General features: G+C 45.3%; 1 protein-coding gene across 1 annotated transcript in view; it reads right to left on the bottom strand.

Annotated features, from left to right (window-relative positions):
• Positions 1-1,129: 1,129 nt before the first annotated feature.
• The window catches only part of IGFBP4 (insulin like growth factor binding protein 4), a 38,300-nt gene continuing 23,264 nt past the window's right edge, over positions 1,130-16,165 (bottom strand). The window contains exons 2-4 of the mRNA XM_028702464.2: positions 6,654-6,820; positions 4,436-4,570; positions 1,130-3,323 (exon numbers count right to left, since the gene is read on the bottom strand). Coding sequence (XP_028558297.1) covers positions 3,189-3,323; positions 4,436-4,570; positions 6,654-6,820 — 437 coding nt within the window. The 3' untranslated portion in view covers positions 1,130-3,188. The remainder of the gene's footprint in view (positions 3,324-4,435; positions 4,571-6,653; positions 6,821-16,165) is intronic.

Genomic DNA, 16,165 nt, shown 5'->3' with positions numbered 1-16,165 from the left:
ATGATTCCAGTGTGAAGGCCCACAGAATCTTCCTTATGAGTTGGCACCGAAGGCAGGGCGGAGAGTCGTAAATCTAACTATTTTCCGCAGCAGCCTCGCTACAAGCTGAAGCAACAGGCATCCATTTGCTCAATCGTAACAACCACAACCGTCACCACCACCACAGCCAACACAAAGCTCAACAACCAGGTCAGGATTTATTTAGCCAGATTTGGGGAGCAGGGTGATGGGGGAGAAAGGGAGACTAGTTTGTTGTGCAGTAGGCATTGCCAGTAAAGATTATGGGGTTATAATTTTTGATCAACTGAGTCCTGGCACAAAAAGGGCACTCTAAGCAGATGAAGTGTTGGGCCCAATAGACTAGTGATCTGAAAGCATTGATTAGAGCAAGGATGGGGAACCTTTCTGGCCCAGCCGGCCAGAACCAATCCCCACCCCAACAGGCCAACTTTGTCCGGTGAATGGGACAACCCACTCGTCCTTCACCTAGCACCATTAGGACATCAAATAATTGCCAGGTAGCTTGTGCTCCCCCAATACACGCACAAAGTCGTTGTGTGGCATTTTCCAAGTGCCTAACAGCCACCTTGTGCTTGGTATCCCTCAGGCCTCCCTCGCAGTCCCTTCAGGGATGCAAACCATCAGTGTAGCTCCTCTGTATGCAGAAGTTGAGAGAAGTGCAGTGAGGAACTCCAACCAGCAGATGGCAGCAGAGAGGTAGCCACAGGGTTGCAGGAGGGAACCCCCAACAGGTGGCAGGAGATGATGGTTTCTGGGAAAGATAAGTAGGAATTGCCAAGCCAGGTATAGGGTAGCTCTAAGCTTCCCCTCCTAGGTGGCTTTCAGCAATAGTGATTTCAGCCAGTAGTGTTTCAACCTGTGAAGCTAACTGAATCATTCTACAGGAGACCCTTTGTTCTTCTGTCCCTCACAGAGAGAGAAAGAAAGACTCATTTTCCCTGACCAGATAAGTGATTCCTCCTCTTCAGCTTTATATTTGGGGCTTCCTGAATGTAGGCTCCCCACCTCAGGGCAATGATAGGAGCTTTCCATTTCTCTGGAAGTGGCCACTCATAGTACTGAGTTTAGTTTTTGTTTTTGGATGAGAGGGAGAACAGGAGACTCGCAATATCTTTGTGACATTTCCTTTATTTACAAATATACAAGCATACAAGTGGAAGCAAATGGGCACTTCAGCTGCAGGTAGAATATCTTTCGGAGAGCAACTGGAGCAGTTCTCCAAAATGGCTTTCCTAGATTTCAGCTCACTCCACATAAAAATCCTCAGAGCTCCCCGGAGCCATTCAGATGTAACACAAAATCATGGCTTGCTGTTACACGATGACCATGCCCTGAGTAATTTTAAGTTTGCAGTCTCTTCTCCTCCTCTCACTTACCTATGTACAGCTATGCTTTTGATCTTTGCTGTGGCAAACCCCCTCCTCTGAAAGTGTAGTTTACATTGGGAGGAAATCCCCCATTGGTGCTAACATGGGGAGGTTTTCTCCAAATATTAGCTTTAGAGGACAGCAGCAGGGAATGAAAAAATTAAACTCCCCCTCTGTGTCTGCTGGAATCCCAATAATTTCTCCCTGCCCACCAACCAAGACTTGAAATCCTGCATTTTAAATGCAAAGGCACATTTAACATCACACCTAGTTTGGATTGAATTGCTTCTCTTACACACCCACCACCACATACCTGCTTTTCAGGGTACTGGTCTAAGACCACCACCACCACCTCTCTAGGTGAATTGTCTAGGAAATACCCACAGCCATCAAAACAGGAATGGAGAGCCTGCTGCCCTCCAGATGTTGTTGAACTACAAATCCCATCAGCCCCAGCCATCATGGCTGAATGGTCAAGGATGTTGGGAGTTGTAGTCTAGCAACAGCTAGAGGGCTGCAAGTTGTCTCCACCTCTTCATTTAACAAGCATTAGGATCCTTTTGTTTAAAATACCTGACTGTCATTGGGTGTCTTTATGCAAAACCATAGTAGTAGACCAATTCACAGCCATTGAGTCCAGGTAAACCAGGTTACCTTATCATTGCTAAAGGAGGCTTTTCTTTATGTCAGTTCTCCTCCCATCCCCCACCCCCACTGCAAAGCCCAATTTAGCTTGCTAAGAAGTGTACCAAGTATACGGACAGTTCCTCGTTGTGCTGGATGTTCCTGGTGTGGAAACGATCCACACCCGTCACGATTGATTTTGATTTGTGTGTTGCTTATTTTACCGTTTATAAATAGCTTTCCCGAGAAATGCTTAGACTAGGCGATGTACAACAATCATAACATTTTTTAAAAAAAAGAAGTTTCAATAAACAATGAAGAACAGTAATATTCACAGCAATTTTTAAAACATTGCGACCAATATATTAGCAGATAATCACAGCACTAATTGCACGTGGAAGCCTGGTAGAGAGGCAGGGCAAGAAGAGTCGCCATGCAGAAGTATAAAGTCACATGTAGACTTTAGCTCTTAGTTGAAACCTATAAGAGAGGGATCATAATGAATGTACAGGGTTGACACCAACGTAGATGTCAGAAAGAGGAATATGGCTGCCTCTCTCCCAAGCCACATCTCCCTGTTTGCTGGGGTAGGAGGGTGAAGAGGACTCTGATGATGGTGATCTAGATCTTTCTCTCCAAAGCAAGGGCACTCAACATGGTGCCCTCTGAGTGTTAGGCCCCAACTCCCACCATCCCCAGCCATTGGCCATGTTGGCTGAGGAGATGGGAGCTGATGTCTAACAACTGCTGGAAGGCCATGTGTTGGCTACCACTGCTCCAGAGGCCAAAAGCAGAAGTGGGCCCAGCTGGGGGGCAAACACTCTCAAAAGACCCATCCAAGTACTTAAGGTTAAAGCTTATACTGGTCCCCCACCCCATGTTGGCAAGTCAAATGGAATGTATTTTCCAGAGAATCTGTGAAGAAGGAACCATGGTGGCTAATTCTTACCCAATTAAACACCAGAGAGATGTGGATGGGCTAGATCATGTCAGGCTTAGATTAATGTAGTTGTGAGGGGATAGGGGCAGGTGTAACTGCCATTATCAGTCCCCCTAAGGAACAAAAAAGAGAGAGAGCATTGTGGTAACATCCCCATTTGTGATCCATCTGTTCATCAAACAGCGCTATGGCAGTTCATCAAGGAAAGCCTCAGCGTCCTGTTCTCTTCAGTCAAGTCACTCTTGCACCCCATCTGCAGGTTGGTGGCAATCCAAGTCTCCCTTCAGCTCCAGGCTTCCTGGCAACTTCACCCCGGTTTTCCGATCTACACACCAACATTTCCCTCGTTGCCCATCCAACGCTGGATGACACTGAAAGGGCAGAGGAATAAAATTAGAATTGACAGTTCTTTATTAGGATTTAAAAGTACCTGATCCACCTGTGTCCACCTAGAGCCACAGGGAGGAATATATTCTCAAGCAACATTTCTCTGATGAAAATAGTGACATCCTATTCAATAATAATAATAATTATATTGTTTATCGTCTATCCATCTGACTGGGTTGCCCCAGCCACTTTGGGTGGCTTCCAACATAATAAAACATTAAACATGCCTTCAGATGTCTTCTAAAGGTTGTATAGTTACTTATCTCCTTGGCTTAGAGGTTGCATACCTCCATACCCTCCAACATTTCTCCGATGAAAATAGGAACGTCCTAAGGAAAAGCAAGGGACACAGGTGGCGCTGTGGGTTAAACCACAAAGCCTAGGACTTGCCGATCAGAAGGTCAGCGGTTTGAATCCCCGCGACGGGGTGAGCTCCCATTGCTCGGTCCCTGCTCCTGCCAACCTAGCAGTTTGAAAGCACGTCAAAGTGCAAGTAGATAAATAGGTACCGCTCCGGCGGGAAGGTAAACGGCGTTTCCATGCGCTGCTCTGGTTCGCCAGAAGCGGCTTAGTCATGCTGACCACATGACCCGAAAGCTATACGCCAGCTCCCTCGGCCAATAAAGCGAGATGAGCGCTGCAACCCCTGAGTCAGTCACGACTGGACCTAATGGTCAGGGGTCCCTTTACCTTTAAGGAAAAGCGGGGCATTCCAAGATCAAATCAGAAACTGGGACGGCTTCTGTAAATCCAGGACTGTCCCTGGAAAATAGGGACGCTTATAGGGTCTGGCATTCTCCGTGGCAGTCCCTAAGTTGTGGAATTCTCTCCCCACAGAGGTGCATCTAATGCCTTCACTAAACAGCTTTCAGCAATTGCTGAAGATTCATTTCTATACTTTTGGCTTTGCAAGACTTGTTATGTTTTTAAGCAGGAGTTGCATACTTGGGCTCACTTAACACAGCCTGGTTATGTCTTAACTAGTAAATGCATAGCATATGCTCATGATTTATACACTAAATGATGCTGGTGAATCAAAGGGCAGACAACAGAAAACTGAGGTCCACCCATCTTTCAGCCAATGCTCCAGTATTACCTGTTTGGGGTGGAAGTTCCCATTGTGGTCACAGTTGGGAATGGGGATTATGTACAGGTCCTCATGGGTTCTGGTTTGGGAAGCTGCTAATCTCTCCAGCGCTCTGTGAAGTTCACTCTGACATGAGCCTTGGACCTGTTGGCAAAACAGTAGGAGGCAACGGAGTCAGAATGTGGACGGCAAGAAGTGGGGAAGGCGTGGAAGCTCCAAGCAGAAGCACCACTGTGCTTGCAGCTTCCGTGTTGGAAAGGATGGAAATACCTCCAGGGCTGAACTGTATTCCCCTTTTTTTCAAGCATAGGAGAATATATAGCTGCTATGCAGCAAAAATGCCCTGCTCTATCTTTGCAGCTCTATCTTAAACATAAACTGGGGTTGTGAATTAAATGAATCAAATGAAGGTGATTGCTTTGTGAGAGTGGCCTTGATTTGGAGAAAGGCTGATGGGGATCTACAGAAGCAGTGATCCACAAAGCTGAACACAGCCTACCAGGCGTGTATGGTCACATATCAGTGGCTTGATAAACTCGTTTTGCTGCCTTACCTGGAATTGTAGCCATGTACTGTAAACATGGTTGGTGGGCTGTGTTCTGCTTAGTAGGTCACATAAGCTGTGCTGCACATATGTAAACCAAATCACGGCGCTGTGTTGCAAAAGGCTGGAAAGCTAAGGCCGCCCAATGACATTTTTTTAATCAGCCACGTTCTCTCTTGCACAGCCTTTCTTGGATCTCTGCTACTGAATTGTTCAATGGGATATGGTGATGAAAACTTGAGATTCATAGACCTGCTTGTAGAACTACTTCCTCTTTGTGGTACAAATATGCACAAGTGACATACTCATTCTGATTTAACTTACAATTTTCTGGGTTGACCTCTTGGCCTGCACATCCTATTTTAGCAACAGCTGTAAGAAAAACACCGGGGCCTAATTTGAATAGTAGAGTGCTTGGTATCTGGTGGGAGGGGCTTGTGTGTTCTGCTCCGGAATTGGCCCCTCCCTTCAGTGTGTGTTCCATTAAGAATGTCAGTTAAGAGGGACTAACTGTCTCTTCTTCTTTCTTGCCTCACACTTTCCTCATGATGTATTTAGTTTCTCTCAGACATTATGTTATTTTGTTACAGTTTTATCTCAGTTTATTATTAAAGCTTGTTTACATTTACGTGAGCCACTTATTTTGTTCAAAGAAAAAGAAACTGCTGAAGAATGGTGGAATATCCTAAACATGGGTGAATGAGGGGATATTCCTAGTTTGCCAGGAGGATTGATTTTGTAAATCATCCCACCTCCACGACAACTTGTACATTTCTACAGAACCATGCTCCTCGCTTTTAACATTAACATGTGATTTAGAAAATTCCATGGCTTTATTCAAAGCGCACTGGAGTTTTCTTGGATTATTATTAGAAATACACACACACACACACACACACACACACACACCCTACTTGCCATACGTTCGGGTTTCCCTCAGACATTTTGCCAATTCAGCAAAAAGCCACCTGGATGCCATTTTGCTGCCCGATTCCCAGATGTGTCCAAGAATACCCGAACGATTGGCAGCCCTAGTTGAAGCAAGTTGGATGATGCCTTTATTAAAGCCACTGAGAGGCAGAAATGTTGCTTTACTTAGCTCTGCTGTGAAATAAGGAACATGTGGCCCTTCAGATGCATTTGGACTACAATTCCCAACCTCCTTGACCACTGGCTATGCTGTCAGGAGCCAATGGTGGTTGGGGTGCTTCCATTTCTGTGTGGAATTCAATCATATACTGGCAAATTCAGGTTGCGCAGTTGAAGTTGATTCAGAGCTCTTGCACAACAAGCCCTGCACCCACCCCCAAATAGGAACTTTTTGCAATAAGGAAAGAGATGGGGAAATGCGCTGGGTAGTGTAGGACAACACTTGCATGTGGCAACACTATATAACCTCCCCTCAAGCAAATCAGAAAAATGCTCAGTAAAGAGCCATTGCCATTTCACCTCCCCACCAAACTCTGGCCATAATCCTGATCTGAAAGCACACCAAAGTGCTCACAAATTCAGGACAAAATGTTCATAAAATGGCTCATTTGGAAGCAACCTTGGAGTCCAACATCTGGAGGGCCAAAGGTTTAAAGGAACAGCAAAGTCGGGCGACAGAAGTGGAGGTACCTAATCTGCTCAGATGGTGGCTTTTCGTTCCCCCACCCCTGAAGAGAAACCAGGACACCTCACCACTGGCCGGGTGTCCTCCCGGATGGGCAGGTTCCCACTGGTCCTCATTTTGACAACAGTGTTTATCCGCTCACGGTTCCTTGCTTGCTGCTTCTGACGGCATTTTCTGTCTTGGATGCTGCAGGGGCTGAAGTTGATGGTGGGCGGGAGGTCAACCTCCTCGGGATCTAAATAGGAATGAAGTCACAGCGGCATGAAAATAATTGCCAGAGGGGATTTGTTTTAGGGGCTGGAGCTTGCAAAGAGCAGTCTCAACACATTTTTGAGGACACACACACCCCAACAGTTAGCCGCTGCATTGGTTGCTTTACAGGGAATGTCAGTGTGGGGGCTTCCTGAGTTTCCAAAAGATTTCCCTGCAGTTCTCACTGTGAGGAAGCCAGGCACATTGACTACGCAGCTCATGCTGACCATTGTCAGATGTGTGGACCAGCTGGTCCTGCATGTTTGAAACAAGGCGATATGCTCAAGCAGATTGGTGCAGTTCCTAAGAAGAAATATATCTCAGGTTCAAGGCCTGTGATCGAGAAACCTTGCCCTGTTCACCTACCATTGCAAAGCTGTCTGGGGTGCAAAGCAAATTATCCCTGCATGTTCCTAGCACTGAAAGCAGGTTCCATAGCTAATCCCCGGCTGAGGTTTTGCTCAAAAGCAAGCACTCCTGGAGTGGTGAGGCAGAGGCATTCTGCACATGCTCAGAGGCTAATACTTCACATATTCCAGCAATGGCAATCAAAAGAGGAGCTGGGCCTGTGTCTTGGCTGAAATCAAGTCTTAGAGAGGATGTGTGGCTAGCAAACTGGGCCACGAAAGGTATTTTTTTGCCAACCCTGCTCTGAGTTGGCCCACATACAAGCCTTTCATGGATTGCCTCAGCCTCCCTCCCCTCCATCCTTTCTCTCTTCTAAAGCCTGCCCAGTTGGCTTCCTCTGAGTTTCCAAAGTATGGCTGTTCTCCCTTTAATCCCTCTTTTCCAAATGGGCCGCATCCAAGTTTCCATTCATTTATGTGCAACTTTGGATCAATTTCTCGTCAGCTAACAAACACTGGAGATGCGGCTTTGCTTGCCTGTAGAGCAAGGGGACAGGGTTTTTCCTGTAGGTAAGATCTCTGCTGTTCCCTTCCAAAAAAAACCCCTTAGGAGGCAAACTTCACGAGAGGCTGAAGAAATAGGATAGAAGTCTATTTTACAAAAACTCTCCTGTTTTCAGTTATTACACCTAACCTGTTTTGAGTGCCAACTTCATCAGATTCAGTAGTCTCCTTATGAGGGGTTCCTCTATAGAGAACTCACATTGACCATGTTAATACATCATGCTAAACTATGGTTTAGTCATGCTAAACTATGGTTTGGCACAGGACAGGGGACCTTTCGCCTTTCAAGTGTTGCTAAACTACATCTCCCATCATCCCCAGTCAGCATGACAGTGGGGGTTATAGTGCAACAGCAACTGGAGGGCCAAATGTTTCCAACCCCTGGTATATCATGGCATGCAGAAGCAAGACCTTTAGCTCTTCATCTGAACCCTCTTTTGGGTGCCCCTTCTGAGGGAGGCCTGAAGGATGGTGGCAAGGGGGGAGGGCCTTTGCAGTTGTAGGTCTTTGTCTGTGGAATTCTCTCCCCAGTTAGGTCCACCTGGTGCCATCATTAACTTATTTTTGGTGCCAAGTTAAACAAAAAACTCCCTCCTCCCAGGCATTTGATAGATAATGGTGATTTTGCTATATGAATACAGTATATGTTTTTGCTGCTGTTTTATTGGCTCCCTTCTCTGGATTATTGCATGTCTTTTATGGTAATAGATGATTCTTTTTTCTAATGTTATTATTATTATTTATTACCAACCTAAAGTCTCAAGTCAGGTCATAACCATTTACAATACATTAAAAACATTTTGAAACAAATCACCATCGCAATAATAGAGTAGATCTTACAACTACACCTCTCAAGTGCTAAACGCCAGAGTAAATAAGGCTGGGCAATATCTGGTTTTCAACGTTGTGATATATCACCAGCTAAACATCACTATGAAGGGATGCAGGTGGCGCTGTGGGTAAAAGCCTCAGAGCCTAGGGCTTGCCGATCAAAAGGTCGGCGGGTCAAATCCCCACGGCGGGGTGCGCTCCCGTTGCTCGGTCCCAGCGCCTGCCAACCTAGCAGTTCGAAAGCACCCCCAGGTGCAAGTAGATAAATAGGGACCGCTTACTGGTGGGAAGGTAAACGGCGTTTCCGTGTGCTGCGCTGGCTCGCCAGATGCAGCTTTGTCACGCTGGCCACGTGACCCAGAAGTGTCTCCGGACAGCGCTGGCCCCTGGCCTCTTAAGTGAGATGGGCGCACAACCCCAGAGTCTGTCAAGACTGGCCCGTACGGGCAGGGGTACCTTTACCTTTACCTTTAAACATCACTATAAATGGTTCCGAATGGGATCCGTTCCGGAGCTCTGGTTGGATCCCGAGGAATTCACAACCGGAGGTGCAGCTTCTGCACATGCGCACCGAAACCCAGAAAAGTATTTCCAGGTTTGCCACATACGTATCCTGAAGGATATGTAACCGGAGGTGGATGTAAGTAGAGGTACCACTGTATACCAATATATCACAATGTTTGAAATAAGGATGGACCTACGTAGAGGCATTGGCTGGCTTCACGGTTTCCCCCACATTGTGCTTTTTGCATAGCGCGCGCACACACACACACACACACACACACACACACACACATCATGAATCATAATATATTGCCAGGTCAAAAATTATGAAACCAATATCACGATATGGACTTCAAACCAGTTTTGTTTGATATATTGTGCAGCCCTACTCTTCCACATTCACCAAAAACTGTATAGTGAAGCTGCCAGTTGCACCTCTGTGGAGAGGGAGTTCCACAGTTTAGGGGCTGCCACAGAAATGACCTCCCCCAAGCAACATTTCCCCCCAGCATCTGAGGGCGTCAGGACCCCCCCCCCAAGTGGGCCCCCTCTCCTTTCTTAACACACAAGAGGCTCTGTAGGGAAGGAGGTGGTCTTTCAGATATCTGGAGCTTACCTTCAAATTTTGTAAGTCACTTAATGCCTCTTATGCAGCAAGCAACTAATAAATGTAATACTAATGTGTTCTGTTCCTGCTGTACAGCCGAGGGAAAGATCTTATGAGCTTTCTCTTCCACTTTTTTTATGTCATTGGGACCCAGAATTGCAGTTACCATCAACGGTGGTTAAATTCAACCAGTCAGCCTCAGAAACCACAGTTTGAAGTTGGCTTGTTTGAAACTAACCATAGTTAACAGAAACTGGAGTTTGTCATTCCAAGTGACATAACTTATCCAAATCAAAAGCTCCTGAGCTCCTTCCTTTTGTTGCACAGGCAGAGGAGAGAGGATGAGGATGAGCCCAAGGCTTGCTGTGGCTCGTTCCTGCTTGTACACCTCCACAAAGACGCAGCTGCTATGCCCTTCCTTGTTCCCCCTCAACCTTATAACCTCCAAAGCCACTTAGTTGGGATGCATTGTATGATCCCAGCCTCCCACTGAAGACAGCCAGAGAAGGCCTGTTCAGAATCGCTATCCATCATCTACGGGGGCAAGTTTGATGAGACATTCGTCCTTTTTTCTAATATATGCTGAGCTTTCAAATTCTTAAAATTCTGCTGTTCAGGAGCCAAACTGCGTACGCATAACTAGCAGAAAATGCAGTGAGGTTGTTTCCTCCTGCCGTGTTTCAAATCGCATTTGCACGTGACTGCGCACATCAGTGTAGCTGAATGTGTTTCCAAGCCAGCTGCTGTCTGTCCAGACCAGCGGGGGGTGATGGGGCTTGAATGTCTTTGCATGGCTTTTTGTTTTCAAATCAGATTAAAGCTGGTTTGAGAGGAAATGCATCAATACACAGTATTTCTCATGAAACTACAGGATAGATGTGGATTGTGGCCAACTTTGCAAACCAGCAATGGGAGTGCACTGAATGCAGGGTAAACAAGAGTGTGTACACAGCCTTTATGTTGCACTAGGGAGGATAGTCATTTGTATTTGCTAAATTAGCAGATACATATTTTTTAGGCACTAGGCAAAGGTGTAAGTTGAAGTGTGTGTTTTCATGAGGGAATGGGTCACATGTGTGAGTGTTTAATGAGACACGCCAACTCAGCCACCAAAGCCTCACAAAAGTTACGTTTTCTCTGCACTTTGCTCTCTTCTGTTGTGAGGGGCTATTATTTTGCCTCATGTTAAACAGGTATATCTAATATAACCTGAGAGAGACAGACTGGGTTTAAGGGTATGAGGAGCCTAAGGCAAATAGGAATGAAGAAGCTAAGTTACACTACTTCATACATTCCCTCTTCTACAAAACTATCGAAGGTAAATTATCATTGCAAATTTGGTTTCCCTTGCTCTGGGCCCTGGAGGTGCTACTTGGATCACATTACCCCTACACCAATTGAAGCACATAGCCTTTTTGGGGGGGGGGGACCACAGATCCTCACGTTCTGAGTGAAATGGTTGAGGAAGTGCCATTAGCTAGACAAAATCAGCACCTGAGGAGCCAGTGAGCAGAAGAAGAAGAAGAGTAGTTTGGATTTGATATCCCACTTTATCACTACCCTAAGGAGTCTCAAAGCGGTTAACAATCTCCTTTCCCTTCCTTCCCCACAACAAACACTCTGTGAGGTGAGTGAGGCTGAGAGACTTCAGAGAAGTGTGACTGGCCCAAGGTCACCCAGCAGATGCATGTGGAGGAGTGGGGAATTGAACCCCGTTCCCCAGATTACGAGTCCACTGCTCTTAACCACTACACCACACTAGAAATGAGATAGTTGCCTTTCATTTTCCACAAATGCTGGGTGCTTGCAAGTGCTTGCAAGCCCAAGCTGGCCTGGAGAGGGGATGAAAGGGGCCAGAGTAATGTGGGCATTGTAAGTGGCTTATGGGCTGTAAGTCGGCCATCTCAAATATATGCCACCAGGCTCCAATAATCAGCAGTGGCTGCAGGTTTACTTTGGCTCCTCCCATTCCTGTTACCTGTGCTGCCATTATCTGCCCTCCTGCCCCTCTTCAACGGCACGTCCAGCTCAGTCTTCCTGACTGTAGATCTACCCACTCCCACCCCAGGCCCAAAGAGAGAAGCCGTGTTGGCTGGGATCAGACTGACAATGGAGAAAGAAAGAGTGCTGGCAACCTGGCAGAATAGTGCACGTTTGAAATGTCTGCATGCTCAGTATCTGCTTTCTCTTACTCTCCTTGGGGCAGCCCAGCTCATTTCGCCACCTGAGGCAAAACAGGAATCCTGGCACACTCTGCCCCAGCTCTCGCCAAATCCAGCAGGAACTGGGGCACTTCTCAAAGTGTTGCTGCTGGCTTGGCTTCTCAGCTCTGCCTCTCCTCCAGCCCCTAGTGAGACCAGCATTGATTGTTATCAACCCTAAGCAAAACATGGGTGTAGTTGAGTCAGCTCTATATTAGGAATCTCTTTACCTACCACCTGCAGGGAGGGTTAAAAAATAAATAAAGGATTTCCTTGCAACAGCAATGTACCTAGGATTATCAGCAGATAGTCCTGACAACCCCAGGCAATTTGAGACAGAGAGCAGGACTCTGCAAAGCACTATGCACGTTGATGGCACTGGAAATAATGGTGGTGAAGACGGCAGCACCTTGAACATCTTAGCTTTTGTTGAAAAATAAGCTTCTATCCCATATGACTACGGGAGAAAAACAGTTGCTGAAAGGAAGTGTGTATGGGGGAACAGGACTTTCAGTGGACATAGAATAGATTGTCACTCAACTGCATAGCTTCTGGATGGTGGCTTCTCTACTAGCAGCACACCTACTGACCATCTTCAGACCACCCCCTTCCTCCGTTTCACCCCAGTCTCCAAAATCTTTGAAAGCCTGGCTCTGGGAACCAAAATAAATGGTACAAAGTAAGAAAACATAAGCCACATGCAGAGTTTATTCTGCAGGATCTAAGCCTCTTTGGTGTAGCGCTTGACTTCCATTAGTGCCAAATGTTAGAGATCCTAAAACTGTCTCTTAGGTGATAAAGCCCAAGCTGTGTCTCTCTGGAAAGACTCAGGGTTTCCTAAGGTGCTCTGACTTTACAGCAAGGAAGCGTGTATTGGTAATGCCTCTGGCTAAGATTACATGTAAACACTGTCTGTTTACGCAGAGCCCATCTTTGGTTTTCTGTTGGTGCTAGTTACATTTAAATGCTTGTGACTGAGTACAAGACAAGCAGGAAGGAAAGTAGGGAAGCAGCAAACCTATTTTAAAGTGGGGGGGGGGGGAGTGTGTGGAAGTGGGCCATAATACCCCACATCAAAAACCTGATATCAGCAGTACAGTTTAACAAACAATACACTCGTTCTCAGACTGAAATAATAACTAAAATAAGTCATCCGGAAGAAAAAGCAATGTATTTTGAGCCAGTGACTGATGAAGGGCATTAATAATAAGGTTTCCGTTAAGTGAGGAGAAATAAATCTGAATCTGTCAGGAGTGCATGTATATTGCCTTCTTGGGCTGCCAGAAAAGTGGGAAATGCAACCCACAGCTCATAAAAAGGAATCAGATTCCTCCCTGTCCCCTCATTCTTCAAACCTGGCAAGTTAACCAGCATAATTATTATATCCCGTAATCCATCTACCGGTTCGGGGTAGAGGAAGTAACCACTTCCCTTACAAGCTAAATCCACTTTGACTGCCAACAAAATACTGAAAAATAGAGCTTTATGTGGAAGCAGTGGGCTCTCAGATGGCAACAAATGAAACAGAACGATGTTGGGATATTTCTCTGTTGGCCTATGTAGAATAAAGCCGTGTGTTTGTAAAATCTGTTCCCAATAAGTCTGTTTCAGTGGGTGCTCTCACCAAAAACAGTGAAAAATCTCCAACAACCCACACATTTTCCAACTACCGGTGATATAATGAAGTTGAATTAGATGCAGCTTGAAAAGTCTTGCATACCAGCAACTAATAATATTACATTCTAGGCTCCTGTTGCTATTTTATTAGTGGGATTCAAGCGGATACAGGCAAATTCAAGTTATGAAATTAAAGTGGATTTTGCACTTTTGCACAACAAACCCACTTCTTATTTAAAACAAAAACAAAAAACCCACAGACTTTCTGCAATAAGGAAAGTGATGAAAAAATGCACAGGAAATTATAGGATGGCAATTGCTTGACATGACAAAACAAAACAAAACACAGAGAATACAGAGAGAAGTTTGGAGGGAAGGCGAGCTGGATCTGGAACTTGCCTTAATATTGACAGATGTCTTCTGATGAAATTTAAGTACGCCAAAGTCAGGGGAAAGAACGGGAAGTAGTCCAGGAAATCGTTATTGTTTATGTGCAAAATATGGTAGATATTGGTACATTAGCAGGCTTTGATTAAACGCTTGCAATTAGTAGTGATGGGGATAAAATTAGAAGAAAAAAATAATAGTTAAGCATAGATGTGGAATGCATGCAGGTGCGGTAAAATGCATGAATCCCGGTAAAATACTTCCGGGTATGCTGCGCGCGCATCCCGAAGTTTACGTAAACAGAGGGTTATGTAAATGGACAAAAGTACAAAGATTCACAAAATGTTTAGGGGTATGCGTACCCCTGCGTACCCCTCCCAGAAAAAAGCACTGAACTTTGATCATGTCACCTCTTCCTCGCCTTTTCCCTAAACTAAAAAGTCTCAAACGTGACAGCTTTTCCTCATACGGGGAATTGCTCCACCCCCTTGATCATTTGGGTTGCCTTTTTCTGAATCTCCAGTAATCTTTTTGAGGTGAGCTGACCCAAACTGTGCATAGTATTCAAAATGCAGTTGCACCATCAATTTGTATAACAGCATGATATTGGCAGTTTTATTTTCAACTCCTTTCCTAATGATCCCTAGTATGGAATTTGACTTCTCTGCAGCTGCTGCATACCAGATCCATGTCTTCACTGAGCTATCTACTATGACCTCCAGGTCTTGAACATAGATGTGAAATTAAATATATATTTTGCTATTACATGCCTAACTTCACACTTATTACATTGAATTGCATTTGTCATTTTACCGCCCATTCTCTGGGTTTGGAAAGGACTTTTTGGAGTGCTTCACAATTTCTCTTTGTTTCGGTAACCCTGAACAATTTATTATCAGCAGCAAACTTGGCCACCATGCTGCTCATTCCTAACTCTAGATGGTTTATGAACAAGTTAAAAAGCACAGGTTCCAATACTGATCCTCGGGGGACTCCACTTTCTACATCTCTTCATTTGGAGAACTGTCCATTTATTCCTATGCTTTACTTCCTGCAACGTAACCAATTCCTGATCCACAAGAGGACCTCTCATCTTATTCCTTGACTACTAAACATCCGATATCAACCCATTCGCCTTATGTGCTTGAAATTCTCAAAGAACTTTAATAAGTTTGTGAAACAGGACTTGCCCTTTCAGAAACCATGCTGGCTGTGCTTCAACAAGGCTTGTTCTTCTGTATGCTTGTGTATTTTATATTTCCACCAGTTTTCCTGGGAAATACGTTAAACTAACTCTCCTGTAATTTCCAGGATTCCCCCCTGGATCCCTTTTTTAAAAAATTGGGTTATATTGGCTACTTTTCAATGCTCAGGGATGGAGGCTGATCTGAGGGACAAGTTACATATTTTGTTAGAAGACTATCAATTTCACATTGCAGTTCTTTGAGAAAGCTCAGGTGGATGCCATCCAGCTCTGGTGATTTGCCAGTTTTAAATTTTAGGCCTAGAACTTCATCTCTCATCATCACTGTCTGCCTTAATTCCTCTGACTTGCCTCCTACAAAGATGAGGAGTCTCCAAGGTTCTCCTAACAACTTCCAGCAGCCTTAAAGAACTACAGTTCCCAGGATTCTTTGGAGGACGCCATGACTGTACAAAGTGGTATGACACTGCTTTAAATGTATAGTGCAGATGAAACCTATGAAGAGGTGGTGGAGTGACATTTTGGGAGGCAAGGCTCTGGCACCATGCCTCTTCACCTCCACACCTGGATGAACCTTCATTTCCCTCCACACCAAAGGTGGGAAACCTTTTTCAAAACAAAGACTGCATTCCTTTCTTAGGCAGCCTTTCTGGGGCAACATGCCAATGGCAGCCAGATGCAAAAGAAGGCAAAGCAATGAAGATGAATTTTACTGTTGTATAGTAGGCTGCTTTCTGCAGGCCCTCGAACCTCTCTCTCTGTCATCCAACCGGGCAAGCAAGAAGCATTATCTGAATTCAAGGACACATTTCAGGCCAGCAAAAACACTCCAGGAGGGTGGGAAGCAGGACCGGTGAGGGGTGATAGCCTAGGGAAAGGCACAGTGGCTGGTGAGGGTCCCAAGGGCCAGATTGAGAAGCCTGGCCACCTTTAACCCTCTGAGCTCTATCCTTGGCCATTTTAGCACAATAGTCTGTGTCTCTGTTTGCACAAAACCATCTATCTTAAAGCATCATCATCTGCACTATTTCAACTAAGGATGAAAAAGCAGCCAAAGAGTTAAGAT

This window comes from Podarcis muralis, chromosome 13 (assembly GCF_964188315.1).
Source record: "Podarcis muralis chromosome 13, rPodMur119.hap1.1, whole genome shotgun sequence".
NCBI classification, from domain to species: Eukaryota; Metazoa; Chordata; class Lepidosauria; order Squamata; family Lacertidae; genus Podarcis; species Podarcis muralis.
The sequence above is the reverse complement of the archived record's forward strand: the minus strand, read 5'-3'. Positions and strand labels throughout refer to the sequence as shown.